The sequence below is a fragment of the Thermobia domestica genome, chromosome 3, assembly GCF_964235325.1.
Source record: "Thermobia domestica chromosome 3, izTheDome1.hap1.1, whole genome shotgun sequence".
Taxonomy (NCBI): domain Eukaryota; kingdom Metazoa; phylum Arthropoda; class Insecta; order Zygentoma; family Lepismatidae; genus Thermobia; species Thermobia domestica.
The window spans coordinates 283,260,553-283,281,373 of record NC_137456.1 but is presented as its reverse complement, the minus strand read 5'-3'; the positions used below and the strand labels follow the sequence as shown (position 1 = coordinate 283,281,373).

Here is a 20,821-nt window from a genome sequence, read left to right as displayed (position 1 = left end):
TGAATTTTGATGCTTCTTACATACCTGCAGATATTTTCATTGCTGTCTCTCGCTGTACTCCTTCATTCGGCGATTAATGTACAAACGATATCAGGAACTTCTGCATACAGATATGCATGTAAATTGTGTAGTTATTAAATAATAAACAAGGAAGAGAAAGAGTAATTAATATACCACCGCTATAAAGTTTCACAACTTATCGTATCATCCATTTTCTCGTCCAAAGTGAATAATAAAACCTTGAATGTGTTATCTTATGAAAGATTCTAATTACAGACGCAATAATAATTCAGTTAATTGATATAATCAATGTGTTTCGTTTTACTGTAATACATATAATTGATTGTATACATGTCACATATATGGACGTTTATTTTTTAACAATTTTCACTTCTTACCTTAAAATTAATAGTTATTCATATTGAAAGAAGATAGCTGTAAAATGATAACCGTAAAATTCAATTTATATGGTATTTTATGGAAATGGATAACCTCAAATACTGTTTTTCGTGTTTATGATAGGAATATTATTTTTGTAAAAAAAAAAAATTTGTTTGTTACAGATTAGAATGTGAAAGCAGTGACTTTGAAAATGAAGGGGGTTTAGAGAACGACGATGAGTTGCTAAATGGTATTGATAGATACGACTCTGTTCTGTCTCCTTCACAACTAGAGCAGCATAGAACATTAAGGTAGGTAAAGTACTTGATAATAATGTGACTAATTGTCAACTGAATTAAAAGTCATTATTTATAGAATTGAAACCTCACGCAATTCGAATGAGAAATTAGAAGTAATGAGGTATGTGATTTTTGCTAATATTATGTAATGAGTGGTAATATTAGAGTTAGAAGATAGTATGTGCAGACCAAAAGGAAATGGATGTATATACTGAGTGTTCACTAAATTGCGACCAACTCTCCACACAAGAAGATGTGACCAGCAGCCAACCTGATAACATGACCATTCCGACTGGGAGTATTGCAGAGAAAGAACACACTCGAGGCTAAATGTTGGCAGACAACACCCTGTTACAATGGGAGGTGGGCAAGATTTATCCACATTCCAAAAGGGCATGATTGTGGGTAACCGAGCAACAAGTGCGTCAATAACCAAGATAGCAACGTTTGTCGGATGCGCCCGTTCCAATGTAGTGAAGTTGAACAAGGAGTGGTAAGAAATTGGGGTAACGACCTCCAAGAGACAGAACTGTAGCAGCGTACAGAAGGTCACACCGTGGGGCGAGTGTTGCGTCAAACGACTCGTGACAGCCAAATGAATCATCAGTGTCCAGAAATTCCGTGACCAATACAATAGTGGATGCACAACACCCATATCCCAACACGCATGAAGTTCCACTCCTCACGACTCGTCACCGCCGACTTTGTTGCGCTTGGGCACAGGGGCATGCTAATTGGACCGCGGATGATTGGAAAAAGGTATGTTGGTCCGATGAATCACGGTTTGTGCTACATTACTCGGGCGGGCGCGTGCTTGTGTGGCACCAATAGCACGAAGCTATGGACCCCTCGTGCGTGGTGCGTACTCTACAGGCAGTGGGAGCGGCTGTATGGCTTGGGGACGCTTCTGTTGGCATGGACTGGGACCGTTAATGTTCATGACCCACAGTGGGATATGTGTTGTATATCTGCGCATGTTAGGGGATCACGTACGCCCCATAATGCAGTACCTCTACCCACGTGGAGACGGCATTTCCAGGCAACGGTGCTACCGAGCCAGAACTATACTACTTGCTTGGCTTAAGGAAATTCCCCGGAGCTGCAACATATGAATTAGCCCCCAAACTCACCGGATGTTAATCCTACATAACATCTATTGGATGTTGTGGTACGAGCTCTTCACGCCATGGCAACTGCACCGACACCTGTGGGCTCATTGTGGGATGCCATCATGAAATACGGTATCAGATCCTCGTGAAAATGTATCAACAACTTGCAGAATCTATCCATTCTTCAAGTGAAAGGTGGACCAACAAAGTATAAGGTAGATTGTCGCAATTTAATGAGTAGTCAGTGTATATATATATATATATATATATATATATATATATATATATATATATATACACCGTGCTTTTTAGATTTCGCTTTTTGTGTAGCAAACTGCTAAATAAATTTGCGTAGTTTTGTATTACAGTTTAATCAGTGCAAGAAAATAGTAATACTAGTTTACGTGAATGTACATTTTACTTCTTGAATTTCGAAAGCTCATTGAGACGCTTTTACTTCCAAATATTGTAAAATGTTCAAGTGCACATGATCTTGATGTCAACACTACGACCTGTCTTCAGGAGTATAGTGTGTGGTTTGTGTTATTGCTAAATTCAAAGGCATTAAAAGGCGCATTTATCACTGAACTGTACGTGAGACTGAAAGCGAACCACTTTGAAATGAAATGAAATGAAATTTTGAGTTTTACGTCCCACGGTTATGCCGGTTAGGCTAAAGGAGACGGTGATAATGAGTAATGAATGAAATGGTGGAATGAAGAAAGTGGGAGGAAACGGGAGAACCCCGAGAAAACCCACGCACACGGTGTTTGTCCACCACAAAGTTCACTTGGCGGGAGCAGGGTTTGAACCCGAGACCCCAAGTACCAGAGGTGAACGCTCTACCACTGAGCCACCGCGGCCCCTACGAACCACTTTGTCATGAAGGAAAGATTATGTCGAAAAATTCGTTCGCTCCACTGAAGAAAGAAAAAAAGTTACAAATGCATCGCATTTTGCGATACAAATTTTTGTTTCCGTCCTATATTTTGTAATTTTATGTAGCACAATGTGATGCGATGCCGATAAAATACTATGCTGATTTGCGCATATGTATATCGATCTTATAAGAACTAGCAATTTATTTCCAATAAGATCGTACAATGCTATAATAACACTTCTGACCGACGTATCTTAATTGGCTGGGAAGTCATCTTGAAATGGGAAGGCTCCAGGGGAGAGTCGAAAGTCTGAAAGTGCGAGGAATTATCAGGAATCTAAATTTTAAGTGAGATGATTGTCAAAGGCGATTTATTACACCGAATAGAACAAACAATTTTAATAAATACGGGCCGAAAAATGAATTACTTCACGAGAAAGAAGCTGACGAAAGAAAAGTAAATTATTTAGGCAACTTAGGTTGAGAATGGAATTTGCACAAAACTCTTCTTAACAGGGGTAGCGACTCTTTCTGAAGAAGCCTGTTTCAGACTCTTGCAGTAAGTGAGCAGCAAAATTCATGAGAAAGGCCGAGTCTTGGCTGAGAATCTTCAGTCTGTTTCTAATAACTGTTGTCCTGAGCACAGCTTCAGATCTTGCTGAATGAACAGTGTCTCTGACAATAACCTGAGAGGTAATTAGGATCCACTTTAGTAACAAATACTATATCTTGGAACCAGTGGCGTATTTACGATTTTCTTTCGGGGGGGGCTTTGCTAACTTTCGGGGAGGGCTTTGCTTGAAAATGTGAAAATTCTGCAAGATATTTCATATACTTTACTATAGTAAGTAAGATTTCGGGGGGGGCTTAAGCCCGGAAGCCCCCCCCCTAAATACGCCACTGCTTGGAACCCTTGTAACGAAAGGAACCTTGGCTTGTTCCTATAAACCACTCAACTTGTAAATTATTCATTGCAGCTTCGGAAAATTCAAGATTACTAATAAAACTTCAACTGACCAAAGCAGTATATATATTTTAAGAGTATATATACTGCTTTGGTCAGTTGGAGTTTTATTAGCAAACCACTCAAATATCAATTGCCACGCTTGCCTCCAGCTCTCTTACACAAATCTATATAAACAATAAACCTAGTAACGCTCTTCAGCTGTTGCTAACATACTAAACATAATTAACATCTTGTCTGATTAATTGGCCATAACCCAACAAGTAACATGTATTAGCTTTATTCTGTGGTATAAGCTAAAGTGTATTCTGTGGAATAAGGATGGTTACCTTATACAGGTTTCTCTAATACACAATAACATACTGAGCAAGGCTGTGATAATATGTATAAAAAAAAAACAACTATCACGTCCAGTAAAACGTGATACTGTTTTTTTTTTACATATTATCACATAGCCTTGCTCAGTGTGTTATTGTGTATTAGTACAAAATGGAAACAAGGCGTGATAGAATAGTTATAGGTTTCTCTGTGTAATATAATTACCTGATCTGAATAGAGGCATATAACAAGTTGAGAAAGCACTTTATCAATATTCTTTTATAGTTCCCTTAATTAGAAATGCTTTAAATAAATAGTAAAAATTTATATTTTATTTATTGCCATAGGAACTATATGTTGCACTACTCGGCGAAGGCGCAGACGATCATGGAGAACCTGAGCTGGCCGTGGAACATAGACCAAACCATCCTTCATATCCGCTACTGTATAACTGGAGTCTTATTGTTTGCAGCCCTCCTTAGCCTTGTATCAACTTTTGTGCCAACATCGGCTGAGGAACGACGTACTCAGCCAATCACTTGGACAAATTTCAGAGAATTATTCGGACCTTACTTAAATCTGCGTCACCTGGAACCTCCACCGTATTAAGTAATCGTTTAATCATGCAGTGACGTGTCACCCTTGTGTGAAGTGATGAGTTATATATATTGTAAAGACTCCTTATGTGTACAAATTAAGAATAAGGTTGTGTCTTAGGAGTGTATGTAACGTTTTGTGTGTGAAAGTAAGTTCGAATGATAACTTTTTTTTAGTTTTATGTTAAGCAGAAGAATTGTTCTGTTCGTTGCATCTGCAAAGAAACATTCTTGGTACTGTATAATATATAAACTTAATTTTATTCTGGTCCAAAATAAGTTACCAACCAAGATTATCGTCAAAAGTGATGTGTGTAAATATTTCTGCAGTTGTGTGTGTATGTATTCTGTTGAAGGTTACAAAATGTATATAGTTGGTAGTGCCAAAAGAACGAAACAATAATTGTAATGGATAGGTTTGCTGCTTTTTTTTGAGGGTAACAGAAAACCATTAGTTGACATCATGAAGGGGTAAAGATAAATAAAGACATAGCAATGTATTATAAGACAATACTTTGATGAAATGTTAACAGTTTTCAGATATAGTATATCTAAAGATACCACTGTTAAGGACCATTTTAAGTAGAAATAATATATTTATTGATAGCCTTTATATAGAGACAAAAGAAAAGAAAAATTATAAAACGAATATTTTTAATTGTTGCAGCAGGTGTTAAGATAATAATGATTACATAAATCTAATTTAGTTGATAGACTAGCCTATTCCATTTTTTAAAAGAGAAGAAACAAATATATTGGAACAAAAGTACGTTTATTAAATGTCAATGTACTTAATAACATTGTATTTTGTAAATCACGTACCCTTTTCCTCCTTTTTATACCTACTTCATCCCTTAAACCGGTTATACATCATCAAATATTGTATCAAATGTTTCAGCAAAGTGGAATTTGAACATGTACGATATCAAGTTTATGCAACTTTTGGGTTGGTCACAACATTGATACAACTGTTCTAAAATAAAACATTCTATTCCTATCCAACGTTCCATCAAAGAAAACAAACTAAAATCGCTGTGCGATGGCGCTAAATGTGGACACGGGAAGCAATTGAAATGCTTATTGATGTCTACAAGCAGCATTCTGTTTTGTATATCTGTGAACTTAAAGAATATTACAATAAATACAAACACAAAGAAATCTTGAAAAAAATTGTGACTGAAGTTAGGATGGCAAGGCCAGACAGAGATTAAGATTGGTGCACGTTCACATGCACGGTTCATATTTCCAATTGCTCGTTTATTTTAAGATTTACGATTTAAACAGCCTACTTTAAATAACTGCCTCGAGCGAGTACCGCGTTCCACTCTATGCCCACCAACAAATAGCAACTGAATGAAGAAATGCACACAAATAAACAATAGAATTAAGTTTTGTATTTGATCGTTTATAGTGCGTGTAGAAGTTTTAGCCAACTTATTTGACCAAATTACTATCAAAGATAAGTTTGATACAACATTTGACGAAAAGCTATGATCATGTATAATTAGCTTTATAGAGCATATCCAAGTTGTTTCAACGTTTGGGAGGTGATTCCTAACACCAAGATAGAATGAAAAGTATAAACCAACCTGGGTGCACAAATGCTTCCTTTCGAAGTTATAGGCCGCCGAAAAAATGAAAAATTGAATTTTAAAGTTCCATAGCTCCAATACTATAGGACTTACCGGAGTCGGGTCAAGATTTTATTTAGGAACTAATATGTGCCCTATCCAAATATCCATTTTTCAGAATCCTGCGGCATTTCCGCAACAATTTTTGCAGAGGTAGTTGGTGAGTACTTTAAGTTACATGCCCGTAGCCAAACTGCCTCTATAAAAAATGTTGCGTGAGAACCTTACGATTCTGAAACATGTAGGGTAAAGTAAGGTATGTTCGTTATAAATCACTATAAAGTCGATATTTCTACTAATAGTTAAAACCTAAGCAAAAAGTAAGGCTGCATATAGATAGTGCGTACATTGCTTTATACTGTTCCGCTGTATTGTTTATTCTGCATACAATCTGTAGTGTGTATCAAGTTAGTTTATAAAATGAATACATGCATAGGTAATTTCGTGAGAGGTAAGGAAAGTTCGTGATAGTGGGTAGGTATGTTCGTGATAACGCTGTAATTAGTACAATATAATAATGCTGATTCAACATAGGAATGAAATATCAGCAGGAAAGAAGCGTCTTGCAGTTGTAAAACGTTTGATACACAGAATACGCTAACCCTAATCGACAGGACTACCTAGGGCCTATCCACTATGATGTGGGTATGTAAATATGCCTCATCAATTCTTAATAGCAAATCACACATGGAAACAAACACACGGATTAGATCCATCACAAACAAAAACGAAGTTCGTTTGAACAAGTTTGTGTAACAGTAAGTCCTCATCAGAACTTGAAGGAGTTGTGGCGTAAGAATCACACATAAACACATGAACACACCCGACCTGTCGTCCTACTTTTGACAATGCACATGGTATGGCACTAAACAGAAAGAACATTGGATCCACTTATCCCCTGTCTTATTATGCGCATTGTCTTCATAGCTTTCACCATACACATCACATTCTCAATCATCATCACGAATTGTCTGTTTCTAACGGATAGGCCTCGCTTTATTGTTATAGGAAGATAGTGAATTCTAAGGTTGATCAGCATAGTTAGTATTTTGCACGTTAGTAGGGTTAGAAACCGAGAGCTTTCTCGGTCGACCAACTTCCTTGCTGTCAGTAGTAGTAGGACTAAGTTCGTTCAGACATTTTGCGGATGAATCTCTCTGCTTTCGTCTTTTGGACGGAACTCTCAGATTTAGTCCGTATCTTTTCTTGAACTCACCCCACCACCATTTATTTGCACATTCACTTTAATGTTTGTGAAAAGATATTTTCTCCCTGCTGATTTAGCAATCTTGTATGCGAGACTCCTGATTTGCTTTACCGTAAGTCCAAAGCCAGCTTCTTGCATATTATCGATAATGTAGTGATAAACTTTTAATTCCAGTTCAGGTGTCAATGCATCCCATTTGCGGCACGCAGCATATGTTTCATTTTCAATATCAGCTAGGCCTTGTCTCTTGAAGAAATCTTTTAGAATACAGCACGGAATTTTCATCACTCTTGAGGCTCTTCACACAGTATAACCTCCCACGTTCACCATTTTAGCTGCCCTCACAAAGTATTTCTGCTCACATGCTCGATATTTTCCTTTCGTGGGTGGTATCTGAAACAACCTAAATAGGTCTAGCTATTCACTATGAATAAATGTAAACATAATATTGACGAAATGGGATCATGGATTTTTACTAGGAGCGAAAAGGTCAAGATAAGCAGGACGTTGGTCTATAGACATACACCGTGTATAGAAAGGAAAGTGGACTACAGTCGAGGTTAGTTGATAGGGCTATAGCCGTACCTAAGCTTTAGGCAATTATTTATCGTTGATGGATTTTTCAATTGCGTGCGCAGTTAATTTAATATGTGAATACCGTGGACGAGGTATTTTTATTGTCATGAAGGACAGGTAATTTCGTTACAGTAAGGTAATTTCGTGATAGCCTCTACACAAGAATCAGACTGATAATTACACGTGATATTTATTAGTCTACTATCCTGTAACACGATAATTACAAAAATTTGACCTTCTTAGCAGAAATGAAGCCCTGATTTCAAGCTACTTGGCAACTTGTCCATAGATGCAAATGTTCATTAAGAATTTTACATGTGTTCTTTAAGAGTCTAAAATGTTTAAAAAGTGACACACAGACACACTACTACCACAGAAATTTAAATTAATATATCAGTTATGAAACCAAACACCAATATTTACGTGCCTCGTTTTGCTCTCGTTGTTATCTCATAAAAATAACAGACGTGACACAATCTTCCGCACAATGTAAACAATACTACTTCCACTATCTTTTTTGTTTCCCTTCAAACCTATTTGTGCACATGACCCAGCGGCGCCGGCCTACACATGAAACTGGATCCATGCTCGATCTTGTGGCAAGAAGTGGAAATCTTACTGGGATAAGTTTCTTTGCTACGGTTGGTTAAAAAATTATAACGAAATTACTTATACCACGAATATACCTTACTTTACCCTATTTTTGGATAGCGCATATATTAGTTCCTAGTGAAGTCTTGACTTGACTACGTAAGCCCCATAGTTTTGGAGCTATGGATCTTTAAACTTCATGTTTTCATGTTTTCGCCAGCCTATAACTCCGAAAGGAAGCATTTTTGCACCCAGGTTGGTCTATATTTTTCGTCTTATCTTCGTGTCAGGAATCACCTCTCAAACGTTGTCGGTGTTGTTTTGAAACACCCTGTATAATGTTTGTGTTGATAAAACACTTCAATGTTACTATCCAAACGTTGTAAATGAGCAATTTAGTTCTTCGTTTGTTATTGAACACACGCAGGGACGTACGGAAGGGAGGGGACACGGGGGTCCGGACCCCCCCCCGAAATTTCGACTTTTTAAAAATTTAGCCTAATTTTAGGGGCAATTTTAGCAATTTTAATATAAAATAGCTTCATATTTAGTTTGGACCCCCCCCCCGAAATAAATTCCTGGGTACGCTACTGAACACACGGAATACATTTTCATCATCACTGTGCTTCAATTTCCGGATTCTTGAATATTCATATAACTTTGAAGCCTTAGGATCATAATCTTGGCAAGAAAAAGGACAAGTGTTTAAAGAAAGGTAAACACTAAAGTCAAATTGGCCAGAAATCTGTTTGACGTCAATAGCAATTTATTTAATGGCTAGTAGCAACATCACAGTGTACAGCACATGAAGAAGTTTGGATTGGTTTTCGGCAGTGGCAGTTGAAGGGGCAGTGATACTCTGATGTCAGTCTCTACAAACATAAAAATAAAGGTAGAAGAGTTATTTGGTATTAAAAAGTAGCATAAAATGTTAAATAAGAAAGTTAAATATCACAACTGTCTTCTTAATAGTTTCCTTTTTGCCCGCTTCGACATATTCTAACTGGAGGATTTTGCTGATGGTGGCAACATTGCTTCCGTGACTGTCACCGCAGCCTCATTAAAATGACATTTGGAATGTGAAAAATATTATATACGCACCCTATTAACTGTGTAAGAGAAATGCTCTTTCCAAGTGCTTCTGGCTTCGTGACAAACAGAGCTTGTCTCCAACATTATGGATATAAACGATACCACTACATCTTTGTTTATATTCAAGGACCTCATTCTGTATCATTTTGCGTCATAACAGCGAAAACTTCTGTTTTGCGGTAGTCGATACAGCAGTTATAATTAGTTGTTGCACTATTTGCGTTGCGTTACAATCCGCAAATTTTGCGAAAATCTTTACGGAGTGAGGGCCCAAGTCGCTGATACCATCCCAATACCAGCATCAAAAGCTGAAAAATGTTTCTCCAGGTTAAACAGAATTAAGACCAGTAGCGAATTCAAAAGTTGGATGTACGGGGAAAATATAACTTTTTTTTTTCTTTCTTTTTGTAATTTCAACAAGAAGAACGGGCAAGAGTATTCATTTTCGTTAAAATTTTATGCACCATTAGTTGTAGTGTCTGATGCATGCAAGCAATGTGGTAACCGGAAAACCGCCAAAATGGCGTATTTTTTCGATTTTCTAAGAATGGGTGGATTTCATTCGGTCATAACATCTATAAAAATTGTCTAGTTTTAACGCGGTTTGTTGAAAATTACACAGGAAGGATGGTAATCACTTACATTCAAAGCAAATGGAAATAACCTTAATCTTCCTTAGGTATAGTCAAACCCGTCGTCCCATGTTCGCTGCAGAATCCCGCAATATATTCTGGATATATGCTTCGTCTGTAAACCATGTGATTTGGGAATTTCTGTGATAGGTGTAATGTACTAAAGGAATCATCGACAGTACGTAATCTGTTATCCCGATCCGGGTAACGCAATTCCTAAACACAGTTTCTTTGTGAGGTAGTAATCGAGCTGCCTTGGCAGCTTTCTGGTACGTGGAGAGTAGCTGTATCCCTTCTCCTGGAATAAACGCCGGAGAGACTGTTTTGGTGACCTTATAAAACGAGCCTCGACATCAGTAATAACACCTTCACGTCGTTCACTAAGTAGCGACATAGTCATTTCCAGCTTCTTTCCCAGAGCCAATATTGTTTCCTGTTTAGGTGCATGTGCACCATACTCCCGCTGATATGCTCGTTGTGTAGCAATGATGAAATCAGTTTGCCAGTACGTTTTCACTAAAAACACACGTTGTTCCGAACTGTATGACATGGTAATCAATTCAGCTCACAGCACACAAGATTTCACTGAGAAATCGATCTAAACTGCTTATCGCATCAGCCTTCGTCAATGCGATATCTGTCATCTGGATATGAACATGTTTGTCATTTACCGATGTTGCCAGGCGCTTTAAATTTTAGGACAAACTTCCATCATTTTCGTTCTAAAGCGCTAAAGCATTTTAGCAGTTTTCCGCTTAGCATACAACGGATATTACAACAACGAATGACACACAAAATTTTCATCCTTCCTGCATCATTTGCAACAAACCACATTAAAATTGGACAATTTTTACAGATGTTATGACCGAATGAAATTACCCGATCTAAAAAATTGAAAAAAATTTGGCGGTTTTCCGGTTACCACATTGCTTGCATATAGGTATACTGGATACTACCATAACGAATGACGCATAACATTTTCATCCTTCCTGCGTCATTTGCAACAAACTGCATTAAAATTGAACAATTTTTACATATGTTGTTACCGAATGAAATCTATCTGTTCTTAAAAAAAAAATTTTAAAAAATCGAAAAAATATGCTATTGTGGCGGTTTTCTAGTTACCACATTGCTCGCATACACCGGACAGTACTACAACGAATGGTGCATGAAATTTTCATCCTTCCTGCATCATTTGCGACAAACCGCATTAAAATCGGACAATTTTTACATATGTTATGACTGAATGAAATCCACCCGTTCTAAAAATAAATAAATAAAATAAAATAAATCACCCTGTAGAGCTACTGTCTCCAACTTCAATGTTTGTTACGTGACTACCTCCCATATTACGTGTCTGAGTCTGAAGAATCCACATCTGTCTTAAGAATGTCTACAGACCTAATAATTGTACGTAAATTGTACAAGGGACACAAGTGAAGGTCATCAGCATGAAAGAGAAAAAAAGACATGAGAAAATTCACCTTAGCAGGAGAATGTGCCCTCATAACAGTTGTGGCGCGTATGAACGGTGCTGCTGAGGTGTTTGTGCCTCTCCTGCTTGTATTCCCTCGCACTGATATGAAGGCAGAAGTTCTTGACGGAACTCCCCCTGGCACGATTACATTTCCACACTCCTCAGGATTGATTCAACCCCCTATTTTCACTACTTGCTACAAAACTTCATTAAATTCGTGAAACTGAGGCTTGATTCTTGGACATCATTCCCCCCCCCCACACACACACAAACAGCATCATTGATGCAGCAAGTGAAAGTAGAGTGCGTATGTATTGTGTGTCTACCAGCGGATACCATGCATAAGCTTCAACCGCTGGATGTTGCATTTATGGCTCCCTTCAAGAAAGCTCTCGTCCATGAAATTCAGAATTGGTTGGAAGGCCGCCATCCCTTTCTACTTCTCGCAGTATATCAGGTGGGGACATTGTTCGGTCATACATATACACACACACCACCACAATTGAGACAGTTATGAGTGGCTTCAGGAAATGCGATATTTTTTCCTTTCGATCCACTCGTATTTTGGGTCGTCAGACTTCCTGGACTGTCAAGCTGAGGACACAGTCACTGTTTCATTCACCAGTGGCAATTCTACCTATCACGATCCAACTAGTCCTACTGTACTCTGCATGTATTCTACAAACCCTGATTGAGTGGTCATTGCATCTTCACCTTCTCGAGCTTCTGGTTCAGATATTTCCGTCAATGGATCATTGTTCACACATGTCTTTCCGTTTGATCTTCGGTCTCCGCCCCAAAACCAAGCAGTGGGCACCGAACCGGAAATGCTATTGTAGTAACATCATCACCTCACAAAACAGTTAACACAATCACTGGATTGCACTGCTGCTACGAGACGGAGGAATCAGGCATCAAAGTAAAGGCTTGGCCTAGCAATGGGAGTGGTAGGAAAATGTAAATATTAGAAATGAAAGGACAGAAAAGGATGAAGGAAAGCTGCAATGCAAACTATTTTACGCTGTGTCTGAATCTGAAGAATCCGCCGATAGTGTCCCGTTTGTCTCAACTGATGATGAAGATAGTGCAGATGATTGATTGCATCTACTGCGGCCAGGCCTTCAGCAACAATTGCAAGGGTGGAAAATGGATTCACTGAACTACGTACATCTTTTCTAGTTCCACATCTTATGTTGCTTCCATGCTAAAACAAGACCTTGGATTCTAATCTTATCTACCTAATTTCTTTTGTGATCGCAGAGTGGTGGGGAAACAAATGGATGTTTTCGCATTATCGATATACTTGAACTGTGGCTAAGAATGGAATAGAAAAGAAAAAAATAGTTACTTTATCACTCATGAGACGATAAAAAAAAAGTATATAAATATGAATGAAACGAAAGTATTGTACGCCTTAAAGCAGAATGTGTACTCTGTGGTGATTAAGCAGATGGTATACAGTATGTATTACCCCACTTAACCTTTGTCCGTGTGTAATAAAAAATGATGTAATACAAAAATGGCACCTATAAAATGAAAAAGAGTAAAATGTTTTAAAAATCCAAATATATATATATGGTCTAGGAATTAATTCGTGCGGGTGGACAAGAGATGGCGCAACGAACGGAGCGTCCCACAGTTCCGTGTATCCACACATGTGTTGCAAACCCCTGTCATCGCGTATCGTTCGTAGTATAGGGCAGTGGATTAAAGCGTCAACAACACCAGTTTGTAGTTAAGTGAACATGGCGCAATTTGTGCCTGATAAAGTGTTTTTGCGGGGTGTCCTGCTGCATTACTTTAACATGCAGAAAAGTGCGACTGAAAGTCATCGTATTTTGGTGGAAGTGTATGGTGACCATGCTCTAGCTGAGCGAACGTGTCAGAAGTGGTTTGCACGGTTTAGAAGTGGTGATTTCGGCTTGGCAGACCAAGAGCGAGCTGGACAGCCAAAAAAATTTCAAGACGAAGAATTGACAGCATTGCTCGAGCAGGATTCGTGTCAAACGCAGGAACAACTTGCAGCAGCATTAGGCGTTGATCAAACAACAGTCTCCAAACGCTTGAAAGCCATGGGAATGATTCAAAAGATGTCACATTGGGTTCCACATGAATTGAAAGACAGACGTTGAAAGACGAAAAACCATTTGCGAATTGCTGCTTCAACGACAGAGCAGAAAGGGGTTTCTGCATCGAATTATTACGGGTGATGAGAAGTGGATCCATTACGAGAACCCTAAACGAAAAAAGGCCTGGGTGAAACCAGGTGAACCAGGTCCATCACAACCAAAACGAGATATTCACTGTGCAAAGGTTATGCTGTGCATATGGTGGGATATGAAAGGTGTGGTGTACTATGAGCTGCTGCAACCGGGTGAAACTATGAATGGAGAACGTTATCGACGACAATTAATGCGTTTGAAGCAAGCTCTGGCCAGAACACGACCAGAATGGGAGAACAGACATGATAAACTTATTGTTCAACATGATAACGCTCGCCCACATGTCGCAAAACCGGTCAAAACCTATTTAGAAAATGTCGGATGGGAAGTTTTACCCCACCCGCCCTATTCACCAGACGTTGCTCCTTCGGACTACTACTTGTTCGATTGCATGAACAACGATTTGATTGGACAGAGGTTTACTTCTTCAGAAGATATCGAAACATGGGTCTCTGACTGGATCGCTTCCAAGGATGAGGACTTCTTTCGCCACGGAATCCGTACATTGCCTGACAGATGGGCGAAAGTGGTGGCTAGCGATGGACAATATTTTTCTTAAGGTATTTATGTATTTTGTGTTTGTACTACAGCTTCAATGTGTGCGTACCAACCGCACGAATTAATTCCTAGACCAAATATATATATATAATATATACACGAGGGTATTTTTTCAACCTCCGATGGAGCACGACACAAAAAAAAATCACAAAATCATTTTATTACCAAAAGTCAAGCACAATTACAGTTACTTCTCCATATAGTCACCATAAAGATTAAGGCATTTGTCATATCGATGAAAGAGCTTTCCCAAATCCTCTTCACAAACGGTTGCCGCCAGCGTATCGAGATAGGTCTTCACATTTTGATGTTCTCCATTGGTACGAAAGTGCTGTCCTCCCAGTCCTTGTTTCATTAGATGAAAAAGATGGAAGTCACTAGGTACTAGATCTGGGCTGTATACTGGGTGCTGGAACAATTTTCACTGAAACAGCAGGCAGCTGCCTGGTTATTGCAGCAGTATGCGGTTTCGCGTTGTCATGGATCAAAACAATTCCAGATGACAGCATGCTCCTTTTTGTTTTGTGTGGCTCGCCGCAGGTTACGTAATGTCTGGCAGTATGATCGTAGTCCCTGGTTCCATAAACTCCATAAACAACACACCGTTCTGATCCCAGAAAATAGTCACCATGATCTTCCTGTTGCTGAACGTTTGTTTGAACTTTTTTGTTTTTTGTGGGGAATGTGTGCGCATCGATTCTTTGGATTATTCTTCAGATTTGGGATTGTCATAAAGAATCCACGTTTCATCCCCTGTCACAATGGAGCTCAAAACCTCTTCCCCTTCATCAACGTAACGTGTGAGAAACGATAAGGCTGATTCCATGCGCTGTGCTTTGTGCTCCTCAGACAGTGTTTTGGGAACCCAGCCGATACACAAAATTTCCGATAGCCTAGATGTTCTTTAACAAAACACACACACTATTAAAAATACAAGTAATGATTCACCACTTCCGATTTCAACCGAGCGATAAGGGTTGAAAGAAATTTATAATTGGTGCTCTGAAACCATTTCAAGAGACTATTTCGTACTGATTATTTTTACTTTGTGGTTTCAATATTGAAGCTTGGAGTGAAGGAGCTTGTTCTTGGGATTTGGAACAGTGACGACACTAGAAGGGGCACGGGAGTGGGCACCCCTGCACAGGTTCGTAGCCAGAATTATTTCATTGGGGCACACCTTCTTGCTTGGGATCTACTAAAATTTATTTTCACAATATCATTATTGTAAATATAACAACACTTTTAGATTTTACTTCTTGTGTAGCAATTTGCGAATCTAGTTTAAATTTACATCGCAACTTTTGTATCGCATTTACGGAAGCGAAGTAAATTATTATCTATATGCTTTACTCTTTTACGTGGATATGAAACAACAAATATAAACAATTTTTGTATGTAAAAAATGTATGCCATTCTACAGATTTGCGTAACATGGTAGCTGGTTTAGAATGTGCTCATATGCAGGGGCGCCGAAGAAAATTGGCGCTGCATATGGATAGTGCTAGTGATAGTTTCTGGAGGATAGTGCTAGTAAACGCAGCATCCAAGAATGGGTTGAAAGAAGAGAGAAGTTCTCCCAGTCAACCACCCTGTTGGAAGAAAGAAAGAGACCACCAACCACCCACACATGCAGCATTATGACAAATTATTATTTAGCACATTTCCAGGTTTTCCAGGATTTCCAAGACGAGTGGGAACCCTGAGGTTATTTTCAAAAATGTTATATACGTGCAGATAATCACAGGTAACTCCCACGGTAATTACAATATAAGCACGGTTTATACCTAATTGGATTCGCAATGAAATACACTTTATAATGATGTATACACCGTGTCGCCATTTTTATATGAGGGAAATTATAGAGGGATTTTGTGGGGAAATTCCCTCCAAAAAGTAGTTTATAAGAATTTTTGTCTCATGTCACTACTCTTATAGTGATACAAGAAACGGAAATTGCACCAAAACAGATTAATGTCTATTCAATAACTCATGTTAATTTTATATGAATCGCATTATTCTATCTAGAGATATAAATAGTTGTTTCTATTGCTAAACTAAACTAACCACATATATATTTTACCAAAAAAGTATTAAGTGTTAACAAATGAACACTTACCTTGTGTTTGGCTTCTGGAACATCTCTCTTGAGCGTCCAACAGTAATCTGCTAGTATTTGTGAACTCCACCGTCCCTAGTATCTCTTCTCCATGGCGGAAATGTCCTGACAGCACCGAGATTTTCAGGAAGGAAATACAGGTGGGAGTCTAGGAAATGGACTTTAAGGGATATGTTGCAAGTAATTTCTTTGAGAAAATAACACAATTTTACGATAGTTTGGGCCTTCCTTGACTTTAGCGTCACTAGCCCGAAGAAATTTTTCCTTCAGATAACAAAATCCTGCAATACTTTTGTACATTGCCTTCTCAAAATTTTTGGGAAGCTCCAACTTTATATGAAGAAGAGGTAGAATTATCTTATCAGGGCCCACTAGTGAGGGATAAACAACATTCCTCTGTCCAGGAGTTAACACACGCTTTGGCCATTCCTTCTTGATGGTATGTTCCACTCTGCTCGTGCTGTCCCATTCGCATAGGAAACAATATTGCGAATAACTAAGCTGCATAAACATTAACAAAGAAATGACTTTTAAATCACGCAAACGGTCCACTTGTATTTCTCATACTGAATTCTTTCTAAAAATATTTTGATGTTTTCATAAGGTTTTCTTCATGTTAGTTGCATAAGCCAAAGGGACTGAAGGAAATTCGTTGCCATTGTGCAAAAGGACAGTCTTCAAACTAGTTTTTGAAGACTCAATATAATCTCCACTCTGCACTTACATGTTCATGTCCGAGCGTATCCATGACAGCACAAATATTGTTACAATAAACTAAATTTTCTCTAGAATAGTAGTTCTGAAACTCTACATGAAAGTTTCGAAGAACACACACTTTATTTTCATGATGGAGCAGATTCCAGCGTTTAAATCTAGAAGCAAGAAGTTCTGCCTTTATTTTAGAGAGTTTTAAATCCTGAACGAGGTAATTTAGTTCACCCTGAATTATCAGATGGGGCTCGAATGTAGATGTGCCTTCTACGTATGTAAGATCATCTTCTTCTTCATGTTGTACTTCATTAATTGCCTCAAATACGTAATCATCTTCTACAGTAAGATGAGCTGGAGACTGTGGTACTGGCAATTCTGCATCGTGTGGAACTGGCCTAATTGCTGATGACAAATTAGGGTACTGCACTGTGTTCTTAGATTTATTGGTTATTCCTTTTATCTGTGTTATACAAAAGTAGCAGTCTGAAGAATGATCTTTTGGTTCCCTCCAAATCATGGATACGCCGAAGTTCATGTCCCGTTTATCATTTGCCCACCCAGTCAGACGTTTCACGCAAGTACAACAAATATAGTGAGGATCCCAGTCTAATCTTGGTCTCCTACACTGCAACCAAACCATAACTGATAAGTGTAGTGAAACATCGACGTTGCGATTTAAATGTTAGCTCCCCACATACATAACAGATATTGTCCGGGTGATTTATACACTTCGTCGGCGTCTTGTATCCTGTACGGTATCACAAACATACATACACACGAACCTATACTTCAAAAATCACAAAGCAGCACAGAACGCAATCTAACAGACAGTGGCGGCTTTAGCGGGCAGGTCGGGTAGGCACGGGCCTACCCAAAAATTGAGAAATAGATAAACGCTAAAAATACAATAACGTGTAAATATATTTTCCACTATTTATATTAATGATAGATAATTATTTAACAAATAGCATCAGCCACTACTATAAAAGTAATTTCCTACTGTCATTAATCAATTAAATAATCAGTTAAGTGTTCATATGTATCCATAAGCGAGGGAGCGGGCCTACCCAAAATTAAAATCCTGAAGCCACCCCTGTTGAGTGCATCATCACGCAATATTGTCTTGTCTAGAAAGTGATAATGGAATTCAGCAAATTATTTTTTTCGCAGTTACTTCCAGATCATTTTATTCCTTGTTAGCAGGTCAAAATCGTAAAACTAAACTAATTTTCCATGGAAAGCATGCGTGCATTGTGTGTAAGCTTGTGCCTGCGTGTCCGTGTATGTGCCGACATCAATATGTCAAGTTTCTGTCTTTGCCGAACGCCTTACATTTAAACTTGTAAATAGAAACAACTATTTATATCTATAGATGAAATAATGCGATTCATATGAAATTAACATGATTTATTGAGTAGATATATATGTTTTCGTGCAATTCCGTTTCTGTATCACTATATGAATAGACATAAGACAAAAAATTCTTATAAACTACTTTTTGGAGGGAATTTCCCTTATAAAAATGGCGACATGGTGTATACATCATTGTAAAGTGTGTTTCATTGCGAATCCAATGAGGTATAAGCCGTGCTTATATTGTAATTATCGTGGAAGTTACATTGCACGTATATAACAAATTTCTGAAAATAACCCATTTTTCAGGGTCACGTGAAAATGGTAGGTGATGGAGAAAATCTGATTAAATTTTGAACTCTACGTGAAAACTTCCGTTAGAATCAGGTATTCTAATTTGTGTGCCAAAATCTTGACTAGTGTTATTAGTGAAAACTTATTCTTGATGCAATCTGATTGGCTGACCACTTCCAGATCTTTGTTTAAAATTTAAAGTTTTTGCTGATTTTTTTTTTCGACCACGGTTTTAATATTTTATTTTGAATTTTTTAAACCCTTTTAGGACTTGAAAATGAAATTATTTTTTTCAGTTTAATATCCCACAATTATGCCCTTTAGGCTAAGGGACACGGATGATAAAGGCAAGTGAATGATGGAATTGGTGGAATGAGAATCTGGAAGGAAACTAGAGTACGTAAGAAAACTGACGGACATCATGATGTCAACTACAAATTTACTTGGCCGGGATCGAACCAGTCTCCATGACGCACTAGAGGTAGGCGTTAACTTAGGACTTCAAAGCAGATATAAAATTACTAAAACCGACTAATATGTAACAAGTTTTACAGTTTGAACTTCAATCACAACTCATAGTCTAAAGTTATTACTGAAAAAATATTCTTGGTTCCAACTGATTGAGTGATTACCTTGAAATTTTAATTTTTAAATGCTATTTAAAATATTTTGATCACTATGTTTAAACTTTAGTTCAATAATTTGTTACATCTTAGGATTGTAGCTACGACTCATAGTCTGTCATCGATAGAAAAAAAATATATAAAGTTTGAAAAATGATTGTTTTTAAATATCAAAGGTTTTAATAATAATCTAAAATTTGACAGTTTTAACTTAAGTCACAACATATAGTTTAAGGTTATTAGTGGAAAGCTATCCTTGGCGCAATTTGATTTCATGAGCATGTTCAGAAGTTTCTGAAATTTTTGGTTCAAAATATTTTTAGATATTGTTTTAAAAAAAAAATTCAGGTTTGAAAATTATGCACTCATTGAAAGTTTTTGATTTTTTCGTTTAAAAATTAAAAAAAAAATAATTATCACTTTTAATTTTTTCAAGTTCTTCAAAACTTTTGTTTAAAATTGTGACGTGTCCATAAATGCAATAAACGGGAATTACTTTCAGCATCTCTTATTGACGCATGAATAAGTTACCAAATCTTTATTATAATATTAATTCAGTTGTTTCATTCTTGGACAACTTTTTCATGTTTCCCTTTGTATAAATACACAAGATGACTTTAAAAATTTCACGACATTGTTTTATTTCTCAAACTGATGCTATTGCAAACGATCCGACTTCACCTGTAAAAATGGGTCAATTGTCATATATTTGATGGTACTTCTGGACCATGCTCATCATCTTGAAATTGTCGTATTGAATTAATGTCACACTTTGTAAAAATATAAAAGCGGTTATGTGGAACAACATGAGAATTTTCCCTTAAGTGTAATGTAATTAGTTTCTTGATAATTATACGCGTTCAGAAGATATTTACACTTAAAGGTTGGCATCGTCTGTCGCTGGTTATAGACGAATACCCGACAATGAAGAAGAGAAATAAAGAAGAGAACTGAGGTGAACCAGATGGATAGAAAATCGGCAGATGCCGACAAGACATCAGAGAGGGCTCCAATTTTTTTACACCATCTCGCACAGCCAAGTTTCATAAAATAAATAGTTGTCGGACAAGCCCCGAACAGTCGTCGAAAACTGCTACCGGCGAGGATATGGTTGAAATTCTCTGCCATTTTGTTTTCCAACGAGGCGTATTTTTAGATAAATGGTGAGGTAAACCATCGAACTAATGC

The 20,821-nt window shown here is 37.7% G+C and overlaps 1 protein-coding gene across 10 annotated transcripts in view; it reads left to right on the top strand.

Moving 5' to 3' along the window:
* The window catches only part of LOC145681100 (uncharacterized), a 1,004,875-nt gene extending 999,679 nt beyond the window's left edge, over window positions 1-5,196 (top strand). For all 10 annotated transcript variants that reach the window (XM_081752504.1, XM_081752499.1, XM_081752503.1 and 7 more), the window contains 2 exons: window positions 564-692; window positions 4,299-5,196. In XM_081752504.1, the coding sequence (XP_081608630.1) occupies window positions 564-692; window positions 4,299-4,560 (391 nt within the window). In that variant the 3' untranslated portion in view covers window positions 4,561-5,196. The remainder of the gene's footprint in view (window positions 1-563; window positions 693-4,298) is intronic.
* The last annotated feature ends 15,625 nt before the right edge of the window (window positions 5,197-20,821 follow it).